At 48.8% G+C, this 21,039-nt stretch overlaps 1 protein-coding gene across 3 annotated transcripts in view; it reads right to left on the bottom strand.

Moving 5' to 3' along the window:
• Nucleotides 1-20,817, bottom strand: part of LOC138568282 (beta-galactoside alpha-2,6-sialyltransferase 1-like) — a 196,571-nt gene extending 175,754 nt beyond the window's left edge. Inside the window, exons 1-3 of one of the 3 annotated variants that reach the window (XM_069646433.1) lie at nucleotides 19,528-20,817; nucleotides 17,325-18,172; nucleotides 4,377-4,474 (exon numbers count right to left, since the gene is read on the bottom strand). In XM_069646433.1, the coding sequence (XP_069502534.1) occupies nucleotides 4,377-4,474; nucleotides 17,325-18,172; nucleotides 19,528-19,538 (957 nt within the window). In that variant the 5' untranslated portion in view covers nucleotides 19,539-20,817. Of the gene's footprint in view, nucleotides 1-4,376; nucleotides 4,475-17,324; nucleotides 18,173-19,527 lie in introns of those variants that run through there. The other 2 variants (XM_069646432.1, XM_069646434.1) reach the window with 2 other exon arrangements.
• Nucleotides 20,818-21,039: the final 222 nt, after the last annotated feature.

Genomic DNA, 21,039 nt, shown 5'->3' with positions numbered 1-21,039 from the left:
TTCCTGGATAGATAAGTCCTGCATTGATGTATTGGCTGCTATGATTATAAGGCTCGTGAATAACCCATTCTGCTCTTCTTTCGTTCCCGATGTCCTGAAACAGGATTGGGTAAAACCACTGCTTAAAGCCCACATTGGATACTGAAAATCTGTGGAATGAGGTCACAATCTCCAACGTACGATTCCTACTAAAATCATGGATAAGGCGGCCAAAATACAACTACAAGATCACCTACAAGATAATATGGGATTGGGAGACAGACAGTCTGGTTTCAGCCCGATCAAGGGACTGGACGTCAAGGATAGTTTAAAGCAGATTAATGATGGAGGCAATACAGGGTATGTGGATGTTATTAGATCTATCGTCAGCGTTTGACACCCTGGACCACGCTATTCTGTTCAACCGGTTAAAGGAGGTCACCGCATTAGCATAACCTTCAGTAGACCGGTTCAGATCGTTTCTCTTTAACAGAAAATCTAGAGGGAAAGTGGGTGACAGTTTTTCGGATCCAGAGATTTTAACCTGTAGTGTGCCGCAGGGTTCTTGTACTTCGCCCTTGCTTTTTAATAAATACATGACCTGTTGATCGAAAAGGGTGTCATTTTTCAGAACTATGCTGGTGACCCTCAATTGAGCTTTAGATTATCAAGCTCATATGAGGATAGCATGTTATTCATCAGGGAGACAATCACAGACAGTGCAAGATGGATGTCAGCAGACTGGATGCGGCCTAAGATATCCAAAACAGAAATACTTCATATTCCATCTTTCAAGATGATCTATAAAGGGCCCCGTAGGTGCCTGGTACTTGGTGAAACTGGTTGCACAGTACAGGTTGTTCCCACTGCATTACCTTTGATTCCTCTCCATCGGCTGCTTCACACTTTAGCCACTTAATGAGCACTACACATAATCACCTTATGATCTCAGACAGATAAGGCCTTTCATTTGGGGACTGTGCCACATGAAGACTACTAGGCCCTACTGGGCCATGATAGGTGCGACTGGACTATGGCAACAGTCTGTTTAGCAGGATTAGCAAAATAGGCTTTTAGACAATTACAAACCTTACAAAATGCCACGGGCCGAGTTGTGCAAATGTGAAAGTCTGAACACTTATGTCTCCAGTCCTGAGAAGACTGCACTGGCTTCCCATTGTAGCCCGTATTAAGTTCAAACTCTTGACTATCCTCCTTAAAACTCTTTGGCGCTCCTGGTCAAATTAATTTGTTCGTATGGCGGAGAGAAGGGACAAAACGCACCTTGCGTTTCTGCCACCTCCTTCCCCTCAACCATACAAACGCACCAGCATCTGCGCCAGCATGGTTGTTCATGCCGACGCAGATGCTGGAGATACCCATGGGGTCCGCGGGCATAAAGCAGGCGGCAGCATGTACAATTGAAATGCAACACTCCCCGTCTTTCTGTCATGCCACGGAGGGTTTTCTTTCCATTGAGAACACTGTGTATCATGTGTGCATGGTAAGTACGGATCCCAGTTGAAATGAAACCCTCCCCGACATGCAAGCATGTCGGGGAGGGTATCATTTGATTTGTGAGTGCTGCCTGCCATGCAAGCATGGCAAGTGGTGTCCACAAACAAAAGTAAATGCTGCCTGCCTGTAATGGGTCCCAGCCACCAAATTACACTTTTATAGAAAATGAGCCCCTTCATGGCATATCATCTGTTTATTTGAAAAAGAGGTGTTACTGGCATGCGGCCTCTAGGCCACAGAGCTTTGTAATGTGCCATACGCAGGTAATACTAAGATGGAAGCAATCAAGGGCGGATGGTCGATCTTGCACCATTATGGGTATTACATTATGGAACAGTCTTCTCTTGGGTATTAGAGGAACACATTTCTTACTGGAATGCAGAACTGTCTTGTTTTAGCCGAGGTTCTGTTGATCTCGCAGTGTTCTGACGCACGTTGGTGATCTCTATGAAGCACATTGGGTAGTAGCGCCAGTCCCAATAACATAAACATATTAGAGCGGTCCAACCATAATCAGGGTGCGGGACATGCTAAGGTGATATGCTCATCAAGGGGGAAACCACCATCCAGAATAGGACTGCAAGACTTATCCTTGGCCTGAAGCCCAGGGACGCATCTAGATCAGACGTTTCTCCAAGCAGGGAGTGGGGGGTAGATCTCTCGCTTCGGCAGGAGACTCCCTCTGGAACAGCCTCCCTGCCCATCTCTGACTTGAGCCAGACCTCCTTAAGTTCCGGAAGCTCCTCCTCCTCCCTCCCCTACTAGTCTCCTCCTGCTGCTGTGACTGGATGCCTGTGTCCCTTATGAGTTTCACTGGGGTCAGGCCCTCTTTCGTCCAGTCTTCCCCTCATGCCTTCCTACCAACACTTTGCTCGGGCACCCTTTCATGACTGGCCTCCTAGGCTGGTCTTCCCACACCCCTCACCTCTCCTCAACCCCTACCCCTGGCTCTTCCTTGCACTTACCAGCCTGGGCATCCCTTAGCACTTACGCAGCCCGTGGGGCTTCCTCCATCACCCTCGCCCTACCCCATCACTGGCCCTCTCCCACCCCCTGCACTTCTTTGATACTGCAGTTGCACGATCTGAATGTCACAGGGCCTAGTAGGACCGTTATTGTTGTTTCTCCTCTACCCCGCCTTCACCGTTTTTGTCTTGTGATGCCTGAAGATACTTCATGCTGTATAGATGCCATACAAACGCCCAATAAATAATATAAAAATAAATCCAGGGTGTGACCCTTATTGTGACTCAGTCCTCTGACCTTCTGTTAGAGACCTATATTATTAAGCATTTCCAGGAAAAGATCAGTGTCATACTTTTTTTGCCATTCTAAACAAAAGTTAAAGTCACATAATAAAATCATTCTGGAGCAAAGGAGGAGCAGTTGGGAGCTAAAAGTTGGTTGCACTAGAGAAGTGAGAACCTTTCACAGATGGACGGTACATCTATATATGATCACATGACTAACTAGAGTAGATCCCACATTGGGTATGGCCCCACTGGGATGGGCTACATGTATCTCTTTAATATGTACTGATCTTCTGGCAGTGTAGCTGCTGCCTGTGTTATCTTCTCTATCCGCTGCGATGGCTACATGCTGACTGGCAACATTCAGTGCAATGATGTTAACCTCATTCAGCCAGGTTTCAGAAACGCCTTAGAGGACCAATATGTGTGTGGATATGGGAACAAGAATAGGGTATCTATGGTTTGCTACAACCCTTAACAACCCAAACCCTAAAGCACTTGGTAGAGGGTTCTCAGAGCGAAAGAGCTTAGGCCAACGCTTCTAACGAAGCAAACTTGTGTGTGTGCACAGCTTTTGGCCGGGCCTCGTAGTCTACTGCAGTCAGCAGCTGTCTTAGAGGTATGTTTTACTTTCATGCCTTGCGGTTTTCGCCACCAGTTTTTCCACTTTACAGAGCAATAAATATCAGTGAAATTTTAGGACTTGTGGTCTTGAGGATGGACCTAGAAATGAGTAATGTCTGGGAGGACGTGGCGTGGGGAACAATTTGTTATATGAGGAAACAAGGGTCAGCCTTCATACTGGACATAGTTGTCCTATCACCTTGCATAACCTAAATCGTTTCCATCAGTTACTGTGTTCAATAATTTAAGAATTGAGGGTTTCCTGTGGTTGTCCTTTGTCACTCAGGTGTAGGCACCTCATTCCAAGCAAGCAGACACTGACCTGAAATGGCTTAGGTGTTATCCCCTCGCAGCTCATATGCCCACTCCGGTCACTTACAGGTGAGGCACCAAACAATGATCTCAAACTACACCCGGGCACAAAGGGCTACACCTGCAGAGTAAAATTTCCCTTCACTGACTAGGGAGCAACCTCAAGGTTGCAACTTTTGTTCAAAATCTTCAGAGCCTCAAAACCGCCCCTTTGTGGTTCCTCCTTCCCAATTCCAACTCCAAGTGCTGGAACGCCCTTCTTTGTTGGATTGGAAACATACGGGACCTTTACTCCCCCCCCATAGGCACTGATGCATATCATTGGCCAATCAATGGCAGATAGTCAACTCCCATGGCATCCCTCCCACATGCTCCATCAGCAGGATAGACTCGAATCAGTTATTTCAGTCACCGAACACCTGTTGGAGCTCCACCGGCACCACAATCATGGCCCATCTTCGGCCTTTACACGCGACACTCCAGCCACCCATTATTCAACCTGCGCACCAAGGGTCTTTTTGGGGTCGATTATAGCCAACGGTTCCCTATGAGAGTATGCATGTATGACTGATCTTCTATGTTTGCCACTCCCCCAAAAGAGATCTGCACTAAGCATGCCAAAATAAAACTTGGCAATAAATATTGTTTGCGCAGTTATGTGAAGATTGCTTAAAGGGTGCCAGGCCACCTTACCTGCGAATTGATCAGGCGAAGGGTGGTCTTCGTCCCCACATCATCCTTGTACCGGAGCACTGGTGCAGCATTAAACCGTAACACTGCGTCGTGGGCATCTGGAGTGATGGGTAGGGATGGCGTGGGTTGAGATGGAATCAGGATGGTAAAGAAAGAAATAGGATTTTATTATGTGTGAACTGGTGGCAGGTGCTAGCTCATATCAAACTAGTGTGAGTAGCATAGGGCACAGCACTATGTGACGTAGAAATGGACCACCATGGTTCAGTGTCTCGATTGAGCGTCCCAACACTGGAACCAGCTCAGTGAATGCCACTAGTCAACAATAACCACAGCGGAGTAATGGGAAAGCGGGAGGGTCAGCAGATCAGGATGTGGGTGGAAGGCATCTGGGATTATTGAAAAAAGCTGAGTATTAAGGGACAAGCTAGGGGGTGGGAGACTATGCCAGTGAGAATGGTAAATAATATGACTCACATATTGAGAGCCAGAGAGAGAGAGGGAGAAAGAACACGAGAGAATCAGAGAGAATAAGAGAGAGAGAGAGAGAGAGAGAGAGAGAGAGAGAGAGAGAGAGAGAGAGAGAGAGAGAGTCTTTGCCTTATGGTAGGTATTGACCCTGGAACAGTGGTGGGTTTTTATGTCTCTTTATTGTTTTTTTTTTAGAAATAGAAACAGCTGGGTCGGTGAGATGTTGCCCTTGTGTTATGCTCCACTTGCTTTTGTTAAACAACTAGGCTACCACTAATATAATGTGGAACATTTAATACAGTGAGGACATTTACGCGACCCTTAAGCGTTGTGGTCCTCATGTGTATATCATTGCCCACTTTCAATCACATTCATTTGTGATCTATATGATGAAGAATACAAAGAATGGCTTGTGGTCACTGGATCTAAGATGGTTACAGTTTGCATTATGACTGAGTAGGTCTAGAAGAGAAATAATGCTTGGCTGTGCATGCTAGGTGCACATACCCTGAAGGTGCATGTTCAATGCAAATACACACGAAGGTGCATGCTGAGTGCAAATACCCAAAAGGTGCATGCTCAGTGCAAATACCCAGAAGGTGCATGCTCAATGCAAATACACACAAAGGCGCACCCTCATTGCAAATACCCCGAAGGTGTATGCTCAATGCAAATACCCCACAGGTGTATGCTCAGTGCAAATACCCCAAAGGTGCATGCTCAGTGCAAATACCCCAAAGGTGCATGCTCAATGCAAATACCCCGAATGTGCATGTTCAGTGCAAATACCCACAAAGGTGCATGCTCAGTGCAAATACCTAAAAGGTGCATGCTCAGTGCAAATACCCCAAAGGTGCATGCTCTATGCAAATACCCACGAAGGTGCATGCTCTATGCAAATACCCACGAAGGTGCATGCTCAGTGCAAATACCCCAAATGTGCATGTTCAGTGCAAATACCCACAAAGGTGCATGCTCAGTGCAAATACCTAAAAGGTGCATGCTCAGTGCAAATACCCCAAAGGTGCATGCTCTATGCAAATACCCACAAAGGTGCATGCTCAGTGCAAGAACCCCGAAGGTGCATGCTCAGTGCAAATACGCCAAAGGTGCATGCTTAGTGCAAATACCCCAAAGGTGCATGCTCAATGCAAATACCCACAAAGGTGCATGCTCAGTGCAAATACCCCAAAGGTGCATGCTCAATGCAAATACCCTGAAGATACATGCTCAGTGCAAATACCCCGAAGGTGCATGGTCAGTGCAAATACCCCAAAGGTGCATGCTCAGTGAAAATACCACAAAGGTGCATGCTCAATGCAAATACCCTGAAGGTGCACGCTCAGTGTGCTAATGCAGTGTGCCTTGCAACGTGGGGGCTGAATCCCTGCCAGTGCTTTCAGAGCCTAGTGCAGGCATTTACCTCCATGGAGTTAGTTCATGGAATAAATGCCCTTTGCAAAACTCTAAAGCTGACCCTGTTATTAGGGCAGATCAGCACTTCATTTCACAGGCAGCCGTCTGGCAACTGTCCCCTAAACATTCTGAAGCTTAGTTTCCTTACTGAACCCACCAGAGGTAGCCCCTGTTCTCTTTCTAAAAGTCCCTTGCAAGCGCTGCTCCTTCCTTAAGAAGGGATCTGCTCCATCAGCCCACCCTCCCCTGAAGGGGAATTTTAACAGACCACCTCACTAATACCCGGTACCACCCACCGATGCGTGAAGCCAGAGGATGGATTTCGTGGGCGGTCCCAACCCCTCGGCGGCCTCAGGCAGTCTGCAACCTTCTTCTGCTGCCTCACGCCAGGGCGCTTGTCCCCTCTAATCCCTTCCATCTACTACTAGATGTGATGCCCATTACACACAACCTGAATAACAGTGACTACTAACGTTTCCCCTCAAAATCTTTTCCACACATTACAATCCCACCACAAAATATTTACTTTACAGAGCATTTACTGTTCATTTACACATATAGACTAATATAAATAAACATACAACAGACAAACACACGCATGGACATAATGCTTTATGTCACAATAGTTTGACCTCTGCAATCACTCACCCCCTAATAGTTCCTTCATGGGACTGTTTTGGGCAATGCTGCATGGGCATCCCACAAGCGAGGCAGGGTAACTGCTGTTACCATCGGCAGCTGGGAGTGGGGCAGCCCCAACCTCCCCGCACCTGCTCCTCTAACCCGCCCCCAGCTACGGAGACACGCAGTCTCGGCAGCACAAAAGCCACGGAAGGGTAAGGTGCGAACAGCCATCGCACCCTTCCTCCAAACAGCAAGGTGCTAAGCGCCATAAGGAAAACAACCATCAGGCAGGGCCCAGGTTCAAAGATCTGCCCCCACCAGGGGGTCAGACAGTCGGCTATCCGGCCGGGGGCTGCGACAACAGCAGCCCCCAACACATACACAACAAAGACCTAGGGCCTCCCTGGGTCCTATAAATGAGAGCAGCATGCTCAGAGTAAACACAATCTGTTTGTGGACCCTGAACGGGGACCCAAGCAAACAGGAGGTTCACTGCTTACTCAGTGTCTTCCAAATCGTCTTGCTTCTTTAGCAAATCTTTGAAGTTCGCTTTACATCGCATTGTTTTTTTCCTTCCTGAACATTGTACTGTTCAAAGCAATTCATGCAGCTTTAACGAAGTAAGAAGCGGCAACCGAATCCCAGCGCGGACGCTGTCAACGTCAACATTTTCGGCATAGAACGAAAAGCGAGCGGCGAGCCTGTCTAAAACAAAACAAACAAAGACGCGTGCCACGGAATCATCCCCAAAACCAGTGCGAACGAAAGAGAAGCGGCACTCGACCAGCACGGCGCGGACGGCTTCCGATTCAACACTTTACAGTTGAGCCATCGCGCTGGGGCTACGAGGGAGGATAAATAGACATCTATGTCCAAAAAAGATACAATTTATTGTTTATCTGTCTTATAACGCCGGAACTCCCGCGTTATAAGACAGACGGGGCAAGATAACACAAACCAGAATCACAAACCAGCCTGGGAGCTCGTCTTTGCTTGACAGCCACGCAGAGCTGACGAACACAGTTCCAAGCTCGGCGGGCCCAAAGACTGCAGAATTAAAATAATTTCTGTAATATTGCAGGGCGACCTCACAGCGAAACCAATTATTTAAATCCAGTTAATCAAGCCTGGGGGCTGCCCAATTTTCTGAAACCGGGCAAGAAGGCACCAGTCAGCAGTTACCCAGCACGGGCAGCAAATAGAACAGGTGCAAAGAACTCGCCGATAACGATTTAACTCCTTGATACAACCCCTTTTTCTTTTCCCTATAACAGGCATATAAAAACATGGGGCCCAAACGGAAAACACGGGCACTTTCAAAACCGGCGCAGAAGCCCACATCACCACAACTGCTAGTAGCCATTGGAGCGGCAGAGCACTACGGATGGGCATGGGTTAGAGAAAACATGTACGGCCTACCCAGGGAAGGAATTACCAGCCCACCCAGCCACGATGAGGTTTCTGCACCATTAAAAAGAAGAAACATTTCTGAAGATGCCAGAAAAGGTACCAAAAAATTGTCAAAACTATGCGAGAATGTAGCGGAATTACAGCAACTAATGGTAGAAATAAGGGGGAAACAGATGCCGCCCACAAGGGAACCCCCAAACCCCCCCATCGCAATAGAACCTAGTATAATGGTTGTCAACACTACTGATAACAATCCCGTCACAGCAAGTACAGCAGTTGCCAATAGCGCCCACACCTATAAATACAACAGCCTCCACAACTCCAGCAACTGATCCAACAGGTGCCCTAAAAGCATGGACAACACCAGGCACAGACAACACGGGCGCGACAGGGACAACCGGCAGCAATACAACTGACATTGTAACAATCTGTAATGCGCAATTAGAACAAAAAATGAAATCTTTCCAAACAGAGATATTAAATAGATACAAAAGATGCCTGGCATGGAACATTGATACCACAATCAAAGAAGCCATATGGGCCAAAGAATTTATAGAAATCTTTTCCCTAATAGAAGCACAGCGCAAAGGGAAAGACGCTTTCAGAGACCCCAAAAAACTAGAAGAGAAAGCTATTGCCAGAAACTCCCAGGTCGAACAAAACTGGGACAACTGGTTACAGGCTTTTGCCATTTTAGCAACAATATATGAAGAAAAATTCCCCATGGACGGTAGGAAGATCTGGGCATACGTTGATAAAATAAGGGAAGTAAAAGTAACGCAGAGGGGGAAGACATGGCTTGCATACGACATCAGATTTAGTAGGAGCATGTCAGAAAGGCTGGCTATTGAGTGGGATGAAGTCCAGAACGATTTATACACCCTCAACACGAACCTCCCCAGGAAGAAGATAGCATGCATTTTTCTTCCAAAAATAGCAAAATTTCACAAGTAAGCAAATCCCATGACAATGATAAATCCAAATAAGGGGAGCAGCCCTTTCGGAAGAACCAGCCTTGGGCGGCTAAATATAATGCCAGACAGAACAAACAGCAGGCTGTCAAATACAACATCCCATGCAGATATTTTGGGACAAACCAGTGTACATGGGGCAAAGAATGCTGGTACAAACACGCCTGCACAAACTGCAACGGCGACCATGCAGCAAGCAACTGCACCAGACTACCAGCCAAGAAAGAATGATATCCCAGTTTTAGAACCAGGACGAACGCCCCTCAACCCGGGCAATTTCAGGGACTCCCTAAACAGCTACCCATACTAGGAAACCAGCAGGATAATATCGCAGGGTTTCACCAAAGGGTTTGTCATCCCATTTAAGGGCACTGGGTCACAATACATCCCGATGAACCTAAAGTCAGCCAGGGACAACCCCCAGATAGTGGAAACCAAAATCAAGAAAGAACTGCAACTGGGCAGGGTAGCAGGTCCCTGGGACGCCATGCCCCTAAAGGAATTTTTTAATATCTCCACTAGGCCTGGTCCCCAAAAAAGAACCTGGGAAAATGAGACTAATCCACCACCTATCCTACCCTAAAGGCCAGTCTTTAAACGACGGCATTTCCCACACATAGAATCCGCAGTATCTTACACGCATTTCCAAGAGGCGGTAAGGCTCATACAAGAGTGCGGCTGAAACGCCTTGATGGCCAAGTTGGACATCGAATCTGCTTTCAGACTTCTGCCAGTCCACCCAGAGTCACAGCGGTGGCTAGGTTTCACTTTTAACAACAAATTCTACGTATATAGATGCCTCCCCATGCGGTGCGCAGTATCCTGTGCACTATTTTAACAATTCAGTTCCTTTTTTCAATGGGCTTTCCTAAAGCAGAGACCGGGGACAAAAATAGTACATTATCTAGATGACTTCATGGTCATAGGGCCACCAAACTCCAAGGAATGCGGCCGGGCTTTAGCAAAACTAGAGCACATGGCCGCGCAGTGGGGAATTCCCCTAGCGAAGGAAAAAAACACCAAACCAGACACAAACATAATTTTTCTGGGCATCGAAATAGACTCAGCAAAGGGACTCTGCAGAATCCCCAAAACAAAAATATCAGAACTCCTGGCAAAAATACAAAATCTTATAATGAGAGAAAAGGGGACTGTAAAGGAAATACAATCCTTAGCAGGCAGCCTCAATTTCGCATCCAAAATAATACCTCAAGGGAGGATATTTTCCAGAAGCTTGGAGTTCAAAATCAAATCTCTCACCAAACCACACTTTCATATCCGGCTAGGCAGAGAGGTGAAACAGGACCTGGAAACATGGGAAAATTCCTCAGAGATTTCAACGGGTCTTTACTTTGGCGAACGCCTTTAAATGCCCGGTCAAACAGGGTCCTATACACCGACGCAGCTGGGAGCAAGGGGTTTGGAGCCATACTAGACTCTGAATGGGTGGCAGGACACTGGCCCAATTCATGGCAAGCAGCAGGGTGGACAAGAAACATCACCCTACTAGAAATATTCCCCATCTGGCTAACATTACACATCTGGGGCAGGCGACTAGCGAACACGGAACTTTTGATCTGGTGTGATAACATGGCTGTAGTGGGCTCCATAAACAAAAGGTCTACGAAATGCCCTTTAGTATTAAAGGTTTTACGAGCCATTACAACAGTCACATTACAAGGAAACATTGTCCTCAAAGCCAAGCACATTTCAGTGGCAGATAATAACATTGCTGATGCCTTATCTTGTTTCCAGTGGACAAGATTCCGAGAGCTAGCGCTGCACGCCCAAGAACAGATGACGCCAATACCAGCAGAATCCTGGGCAATAATGGGAAGACAAGAATAACGGCATCAACGCCAATGCCAGAGAGCACAGGCCGGGATGCCCAACGAAAACCAGGCACCTCTAAATCGGGTACCAACAACACATCGGCATCAACGCCAGCACCAGACAGTGCAGACCGGGTTGACCAATACAAAGCAGGCACCTCTAAAAGGGGTGCCAGCAACACATTGGCATCAACGCCTGCGCCAGAGAGCCCAGGCCGGGATGCCCAACAAGAATCAGGCACATCAACAACGGGTGCCAACAACCTCACAGGCTTCCTGACGGAGATGGCAGAAAGGGCGGTGACAAGCACCACGGCAACACAGTACAGTAAGTGTTTGCAAACAGTATTTAAAGCCACAGGTGTAAACCACATAGAACTAATAACTATTAAAGATATAGAAGTATTTTTAAAATGGGCCCAGGAACAAGGTTTCAAGAGGGATTGGGCTAAAAGACACCTGGTGGCAATTTCATACTTTATAAAAATACGGGGCGATTCAGACCCCACTCAGAACGCCCTCATCTCTTATGCAATGAAGGGATAGGGCAGAATAGAGGGTCCGCAAGTGGACACACGCTGACCCCTTGATTTCAGCAAACTGTTGCAGATAGCAAGCCATTTAGAAGCCATATGTTGGCACCCATACGAGATAATGTTATTTAAAACATTTTTTTTAACCTACTTCGGGGCTTTCCGGGTAGGAGAGCTCATCGCTCCAGCACCAAGGCCACAAACGGCCTGGGCGTCATGGAAATCAGGGTGAGACAAGAGAGTATTAACATAGAAATGCAACAATCGAAAACGGGTGCAAAAAGAACCAACAATATTTGTTGCATCGGTGAGGCAACAAACTGCCCAGTCTGCATCACCAACCTCTATTACGCACAACGACCCAAAGTGGGGGGGGGGGGTTAATCCACAAGGATGCATCGGCCCTAAACCGCTACCAATTTAATGGAGTGCTGATAAAAGCAATCAGCAGAGCAGGGTGGGATCCCAAACAGTTTGGCACGCATTCCTTCAGGATAGGTGCCGCCACTGCAGCATGGCAAGGAGGTTTAGCTCCGCAACTACTAAAAAACATAGGGGGATGGAAGTCAGACTGTTATAAAAGATATATCAGACAGAAAATTGATATAACCATCCACCCTAAAAAATGTCTTTCTTTTCCCTACCTCCCACCACCACAGAACGACAGGCGAATTGAGGACCACACTCCGATCAGCATGATTAGTTGGTCACTCATTCGTTTTCAGGACAGGCAGATGGGCAGAAGAGACTAAAGAAGGGCCACCTTTCAGAAATTCCATTACTTCATGGTGGGGATACAATGGCCTATGTTGGGCGGACGTCCACGAAACAATAACAGAACTGGTGACATACAGGGACCCCCCAGAATTTCCTGATCATTCACCTAGGGGGCAACGACCTAGTCAACACAACCAGACGCATCCTATGAGAAGAAATTTGCTCCTCCCTAGCAGGCATTTCGCACAATTGGAGGGGTACCGAAATATACTTCTCAGCCATCTTACCAAGAAAGAAATGGCTAGGGGCCAACTGCTACAAATCTATAGACATATCCAGAAGAAAACTGAACAAGACTATAGAGAGATTCTGTATGACAAGAGGACTGGGTTTCATAAAACACCCAGCCATTACACTGGGCAACCCAGATCTTTTTCTCCACGATGAGCCAGGGCATGGAGCATTTCTTTTGGGAAATCAATACAACACTCACTCACAGGGGGTGTCTCTAGGGCATACTCTTGGGAGAACACGACCAGCCGGCAACCTGCCCGTGTGTGGCGGCACGGGTCCGAGGGGGTAACCTCAGGACCCGGTGCCCAAAAGTATGATACCATAATGATATGTGATATTGTTATTGTCATAACCCATATCTGTACAATAAAATCCTACGGCCTTTTATTGCCAACACTTGAAACAAGTTGTGAGCCTATCATTATGGGTGAGGGTTTGGGGTTCGGCCATTACTAATGCATGCATATGGGTTCAGAAGTTAGAGTGTGGCTGGGTAAGGGACCTGCCCCTTCCCCTTAATGGTCTTGGGGCCTGGTCCCATTGTTCTTCCTTCTTGGAGGCCCCGTCAGCCACGTGGGGTCACCCGAAATCACTGCTCCAAGCCTGTGCCTCAAAATGCCTTTGGGCGGCCCCATGAGTGGGTGAGGGCTCGCCCGCACTCATCACTATGTCCCTACAGAACATCTGATATTGACGGGCCCCATAGCCCAACATCACTGCAGTGACCCACGGCCCAGTCACATCTTCAGGGTGGCCACTTTTGCCATCTTCTGGGTGAGTGCCCATGCCCTTGGGGGCCGTCCATGCCACTGCACACCCTGAGGTGCCATCTTAAATCCAGGTGGTATCCATGTTGTCATTGGGGTGCCGTCCTGCTCACTGACGTGCCTGCAGCCTCTCGAGTCTTCGGGCCCACCACCTCTACATTTCTGCATTGCATCAAAGGGACACAGGGGACCAGCTGCTTCTCTTCCCCCAGGAAGCTTTACAGTGGAAGCCTGGGGCTTTTCATCACCAGGCTTCACCGGGCTCCCTTATGGTGCAGCTTGTGACTTACTTTCACCGCTGCAGGACGCTCTTTTCCTCCCAGGCTGCCTGGCATGCACGACCTGAGAGGATTTCTATGGTCCACTCGGGGCAGCTCTTCAACCGAGGCACCACCACAAATGCTGCCTGTAGCCATATAATGTAGATGGACCCAGGGACATAATTTCACCAAAATGCCAGGGGTAGAGGAAGTGACATCACATGGCCATTGACCTCTGATGACATCACAGGAAGTCATGTCATTTGACCCCACCCCAAAGTGACATCATGGGAAGCGATAAAACACAACCTTTCACCTAGCATTGTATAGAATTACAGAAAGACAAATTATTTGTTATTCCTATTCTTTCTTATTTAGGGTCACGGGTCAAAATGTTACACATGTGAAACTCCCTGTTTTTTTAAGAGGCCTCAACAAAAATGCCAGCCACTCCAGAAACAAAGAGCCACATTGCACTGGCCACAGCCCAGGAGCTACAATGTAAAAAAAAATACAAAACGGGCAGCAAGGGAGACTACAGGGGTAGCAAGGGAGACCTCAGGGGTCACAGGTGTGACCCCTGGCGACCTCCTTAAATGATATCCCTGGATGGACTCATCCGGGTTGCCCCACAGGTGACATGGCCCTGTGAGTGTCCGGGCTTCTCCGGCCATACAGCCTGGGAAATGTACGATCGGACCAAGAAAAAAAAGTCTGACTGTAAAAAAAAGTCCGAAAATGCATACCACCAAAGGTCCGAACACTAAAAGTTCGAACCTTTAGTGACATGCATTATAGGTAAGTAAAAAAATGGGGGATACTGGGGTGTCCCCCGCAACACCCCGCTCACTATACTGTGTGGTATAGTGAGCGGGGTGTTGCGGGGATCAGCCCTGCAGCACACCCGAGAAAAAAAAAAGTGGGGGCTGTGGGGGTGTCCCCTGCAGTCCGTATACTTCACAGTATAGTGAGCGGGGGTTGCGGGGGAAAACTTTGCAGCTGCCCGTAAAAAAAAAGAAAAAAAAGAAAAGGAGCCTGCGGCGCTATACTGTGTGGTATAGTGAGCGGAGTGTTGAGGGGGACAGCCCTGCAGCACACACGAGAAAAAAAACAAAAAAAGCAGGTGGGTGCGGGGGTGTCCTCCGCAGCCCGTATACTTTACAGTATAGTGCGCAGGGGTTGCGGGGGAAAACCTTGCAGCTGTCAGTAAAAAACAAAAGGAATGGTCCCTGCAGCGACGGTTCCCGAAGGGACACAACGTGAAGAAAAGGTAAGTAGGGTTTGTTTATGTTGGGATTGTGGGTGTGTTGAGGGTGTGGGTGGGGGGTGTGTTGTGGGTGTGGGTGGGGGTGTGGGTATGTAGTGATTTGTAGTATTTGTTTGCATGAGAAATGTATGAACTTTTGGTGGTGCGTACATTTCCCATGCGACCTTTTCCATCACAGACTTTTCCGTGATGGAAAAATCACGCAGATCCACAGCCCGGGCCCACTGTTACTAAGAGGGGCGCCTGCCACACGCAGTGCGGCATGAAAAAGTTCCTTAGGCCCTGGAAGATTGCTCAAGACCGCTGCAACACCAGGGAGTTATTTCCTTTTCTCTCCCCACCTTTCTTCCACTTCCCATTCTTGTTTCTTCCTTTTTTCTTCTCTGCTCTACTCTACCCATTCTCTAAGGTGTTTACCCTTTTTCAAAACCCTTGCATTCTTTTCCCGCCTGCCAAGCCCATTCTTCGGCAGCGAGTTCTGTTCCTTTGTTTTCTTTTCCTTTTTCTGCAACATTCTATCCAGCCCTTGGTGGGCTGAATTGCCTAATCAACAACTCTAACACGCGCACACACACACACGCTCTACATAAAATAAAGTATGTTATTCGAACCCCTGGTGTCTGTGTCTTTATTCCTGGGTTTCCCTTAGGGGAAAAGTACGTAGGCCTTTCTAGCCGGGCCTTATAGGGGTAAGGTGTACACATAGTTACCATTTTGGGATTATAGGCTTTATGAGCACATGGTTATCTAGCGGTAAAACACCAGACTGGAAACTACTGCAGATTGCAGGAGGAAATTAGGAAACAGTCCATCTCATGCTACACTCCAGTCCTCTGGAACACCATTCGGGTAGCAATTCAGACTGCTCCGAATTGCCTTGAGTTTAGTAAAGGACTGAAGACCTTGCTCTTCCAACAACACTTTGGTGCAACCTAGATTTCGGCTATCTTCTGCACACTCCCATCTGTAGTTTGTACTGTGGTAATTACTACTGATGTTTTCTTGATGACTTGTTAAAATCTTATTATCATTGTTTGCTCTAGTCTATGGCGTGCACAGTGCTACGTTCCTCCTGAACAAGGTTCATTCTATAAAAATACATAATTATAGCATAAAAGAAATCATAAAACGTGTTGATGTTTGTAATCAAGTAAGAGACATCCATAATTGTCATTTTTCTGGACATGTGATCGAGAAGTTCTGAGCTTCAACGCCACCCTATTCTACTCTGCAACTATAGTAATCCTGTAAGGGGGGGCTCTTGTCCACGGTTTAGGGTGTGCTGAATGTCTTGTCCTAACCGACTGGCAGAGCAGTGTCTGGCCATCGGTGCTGGATCTGAGGCAGTGATTTAGGTTAAGGTCCATGTACCCTGGGAGACCTGCGTTTGGGTCGTACCGCTGGGAAGGCAAGAGGTGGTGCATGTTAGGATTCAGGTGAAATGGTAGAGTAATGTCCGGCTCCCAGCATGGGAACAGCAGTGAGTGGCTTAGCAGTACTAAGGTATTTATTCAGTTTGGTAGCAGCTCTCCCTCCTGTGGAAAGTCAAGCCCCCCCCCCACCAGACAGCTTTAGAACAACTGTCCTATCCCACCTGGATGGGGGCAATGCGCTCCTTGAAGGCCTCCTGCGTGCCTCTGCAAAGTGTCCTACACATTGCGGCACACCTCATCAAGGGTCTATGCAGATACAAACACATCACCCCGGCCCTCATCAACCTTCACTGGCTCCCACTGCATCCACAAATCACTGTCAAGTCTTGCTGCATCATCTGTAAGGCAGTCGCCCTCAAGTCACCCAGCTACCTCGCAGAGGAACTCAGCATCTCCGGCGAACAGCGCACCACCAGAAGCCAGGAAACATGCGGACTTGAAATCTGCTGCTGCATAAAGGAAAGGACCAGAAAACAAGCCGTCTCTTCCTACTCCCCAAGACTATGGAACCTCCTCCCTATCAACATCAAACTCGCCCCACCCTCCTACAATTTAGAAAAGAACTCAAGACACACCTCTTCAAATAGTCTCTCCTCCTCAACACATCACGTCGCCGCCCATGTCACCTGACTTACTAGACGCCGTTGGTGCCTCTCCTCTTCAACACCCTGTAATGCTGTACCCAATCTCTGTGCCCCTCTGTAACCTACCCCTCCATATATATGTTCTTTTGTTACTGCTGAAAAGTGCTCCTTTTTGCATCTGTACTGTTGTATACCTTCGTAAAGAGCTCCGTTGTGTATATGTATTGTATACCACTGTAAAGCACTCCGTTGCTTCTCGAAGCTAAGTACGCGCTCAAGAAATACCATAATATAATAATAATATTTGTTGGCCTAGACATGATCAGCCAACAGGTCAGCATTTACAGGCGGACTCCTAGTGTATCTTACCTATTTCCGCACCAAGGTTGGACTTCTGGATGGATCCAGCTGAAGACACCACTGCACATTTCTTCAAGGGCCCAAGTTCTTCTGAGATGTTTTTCATAGGGAGATATGTCGTCAACTCTACTGTGTCAAGGGGTCCCAGGTGGGCCTGGAGTGTCTCCACCCTTGCCTTCTCCTTCAGCAGGCAGAGCAGCTCATTCCCAACAGGCCATGCTTTGCCACTGCCCCAGCTCTGCTCACTCCGCACTACATTGTACTTGTTCATGGCCCGGTAGTTGAGGAAGACTTTCTGCAACCGCTTATTCAGTTGACCAGAGGACATCTTCTCATTCCAGACAGCCCAGTGAGACGGTCTCCTGGGGGATTCCCGCCAGTAGCTGACACTCTCTGTTTTCTGTTGACCCCCTGAAAACAGAGCTATTAACCCAGAGAAAAGGCGAGTTACACCATGGAACCAGCCACCCCACCACGCCTCGGGTGCCTTCCTTGTCATTTTCTCAGGGGCTGCTGGGTAGTGACGATTGGCCGTAGAAGTCACATTTGTGAGAACGCCATTGGATCCACTAGCGTATGCCATGCTGGTGTTCTCGCCAGTTGTGGGGTGTGTGTTGCGGAGAATCTGCATGATGGGGGTCTTCATGGTTTCCACACGGGGTCGTTGGCGTGTCATCCGCATCACGCTGTCCTGGAGCATTAATCCTGTCTCTAAGCACACCAGGTAGAGAACGGCCAAGCACAGACATGAGAAGGTAACGCAGACGCACCCGAGGCTGACTCGTCGTGGGGCACTCATGAGCCATCTCAGGAGAGGCATTGCTGATCCTGGTGTAGCCCAGGGCTCCCTGAGAAACCTGTGAAGGAAAGGAAAAGGCATTCAGTGATGGATTTCAATCTCACACCCCAACAGCAACCAATTTGAGTGATTAACATAACAGCAAGAGACCTCAAATACTCATGCAGCACAATGGAACCTCACTGATTAAGCACTAATAGGGGTATCTCAATGCCTGGAAGTATAGAAAGCATCTCAGTTGCCTTACCCAACAGTAAGGTACCTCAAGAGTCCACAGCCGATGAAACAGATCTTAATAGCTTACCCCAGTAGCAAGCGAATTCCATAGATCCCCCAAGACAGAGAGCGCTCATAGCCTCACCCCAACAGTATAAGCCCTCAAGGGTTCAACCCCCTATAAGTGAAGCACCTCAACATTTTGTCATAGCAGTGTGAGCCCTAAAGTCTCTCCTGAAAGGTAGGAACCTGAAGTTCTCATTCAAACAGTAAGAGACCGCTAAGGGTCACCAGGCAATAGTCATACATTCAGATGTGCAATCCTTTCACCAATGGCTTGTCTGCATGGAGTGCTATAAACCAGGTGAATGTCCTTATAGTTTGGTGGTAACGTGAGCACTGAGATTGGCAGTAGGAAGGCACAGAGGTTATACCTCAGCAGCGGGGGTTTGTGCTGCACTGAACTATGAGTTGGAAGGAGGGGTTTGAGGACCAGTGAGGTCACCAGGGGCTTATCAACCATGGACGGATTAGAGTTTTGAAGGTCTGTGGCGGGGCGCAGCTTTAGTATGGTTTAGTGGTCGGTAGAGGTTTACTCAAGTTCCACTGGGATTGTGGGAGTACTGGCCCCACGAGCTCACCCTCAAGACTAAGGTTCCCCGGGATCTCACCTTTAAGTGTAAAGTCATGGATATCTCACCCTCAAGAATAATGGACCACAATGAGCTAACGTTCAGGAATAGGGGACCCCAATGACTCACCCTCAAGAGGGCGGGCCCTCAATGATTCGGAGAATAAGGCAACTTAGTGGCCCACCCTCAGGAGCAAGGGACATCGGATGCAAACCATTAAAGGAGAGTAACTCCAGTGGCTCCTTGCCAAGTTCAAGGTGCATGGGGGAGCGCAAGAACTAGTGAGGAATAAGGGGCCCCAATGACTCACCCTCAAGAGTAAGAAATTAGAAAATTGATGGTTTCTCAACAGTAAGGGACCGCAAGGAGTCAATTTTGCAAGTACGTGACCTCAAAGACTCATCTTAAACAGTAGAGTACCTCAAAGTCGAGAGGAGGGGCAAACAATTAGATGTAATCATCACTCTTCCTTTCCCTTACACGTAAAACAAGCAGATCAGGAACAGGCGTGGTTCAAGCTCGCCTGTGAGACAGGGAGGGGCAGCCATTGCACATGCAAGCTTACCTCCTACACATCGGCCGGCTCTAGCCGTCCCCGCGTTGTTCACGCAAGCAGGACCAGGGAGGCAGGAAGTCGCCAACCCAAGGAAGACGCAGGGCAGCATCAACAGCGCGGGCTCAGCTGTGACACAGGTGCACATCAGTACAAGCAGACCTCACCACGAGAGCAGCTGCATGCCAGACAGCGGGCAGCATGCAGGCGAAGCACGCGCCGCCTCGGCACGGCAGGCTAACTGCATGCGGGCATCGCGAAGTACACACACGCACGTGTTCCGCCCGTGTCAGCAGACGGGCAGAGAAGGGAGGGCTCTGCCTGGGCAGATGGGACCCCGGGAACCAAGGTGTGAGGGTGAAGGGCACGCGAAGGAGAACCACAGGCAGTGGCCAGGCTAAGGTAGCGGGGAGAACAGCGCCTGCGCTGCTACTCACCTCCCCCCGCGGCCCATGCCACGGCTGTGGGTGAATTCCTGAGGGATAGGTGCCGTGCTGCCAGGCTCCTGAGGGACTGCTGCTGCCAGGCACGTGGCGCAGAGGAAGAGGGGAGCACCAGGAGACCGCAGGGAGTTGGGGTGTGGGGAGGGGTCACGGGTGACACGGGTAGAGATGCAGGCGGTGCAGTGCTGAGGATGGTGTGAAGGGTGTGAGTGGAACGGGATCAGCAAACAGCAGCAGGAGGAGGAGGAGGGGGATGCGCGGTACATGTGACAGTCCTGGGGAAGATGCAGGATGCTGCAAAGCACCTACCGTGGCGTCACATGACCTGCAGCAGCAAAGCGGGAGGGGGTGGGGGGAAGAGGGACCAGAAGACCACGCTGGGGGAGGGGGCGGCAAAGGCAAGAAGGGAAGCGAAACCACCAAAGGGAGCGGACGTAAAGAATAGAGAGCGGTATACTGAAAGAGGTCCAGGGAGGTAGGGGGCGGGGTGGGGGCAAGCAAGGAGGAGGGTGGGGACCCCTTAAAGGAAGAGGAAGGATCAGAGATAGAGAGCGCCTCGGGGACGGGGTTCAGCAATCACAGGGCAATAGGAAATAAGACACACAGGGATGAAGACAAGGGGGGCCACAGTGATGTGGACGGACAAAGGGGCGACCTGAGATGGGGATGGGGGCTAAGGAATAGAAAGAGGAGCGCAACACAGAGGAGGAGGAGGGGCTCACAGATGGGACGGGGGAGGGGGATAAGGAACTGCAAGGTGACCAGAGGAACCGTGGAGGTAAAGAGCAGGGAGAAGGCCACAGAGAGGCAGGGGAATATTTCAGCAGGCAGAGGGACGAAGAACAGAGATGCCCAAAGAGGGGTCCAGACAGCAAGGAGGCGGGGTTACAGGCCAGGGGTAGGAACACAGCAAGGAGCCGGCGCTCAGAGGGGCGGAGAGGCTAAGGGGTGGAGGTAGGATCACAGATAGCAATGTACAGTCGTATATGTACACACACACACACACACACACACTTATTTGTGTGTGTTTGTGTGTTTGTATGTAGACCACTGGTTGCCAACACTGTTGGCAGCCGCTCAT

Source organism: Ambystoma mexicanum, chromosome 1p (genome assembly GCF_040938575.1).
Source record: "Ambystoma mexicanum isolate Mex_15411 chromosome 1p, UKY_AmexF1_1, whole genome shotgun sequence".
Taxonomy (NCBI): Eukaryota; Metazoa; Chordata; class Amphibia; order Caudata; family Ambystomatidae; genus Ambystoma; species Ambystoma mexicanum.
Note: the sequence above shows the minus strand (reverse complement) of the source record. Positions and strands in the feature narration are given on the sequence as shown.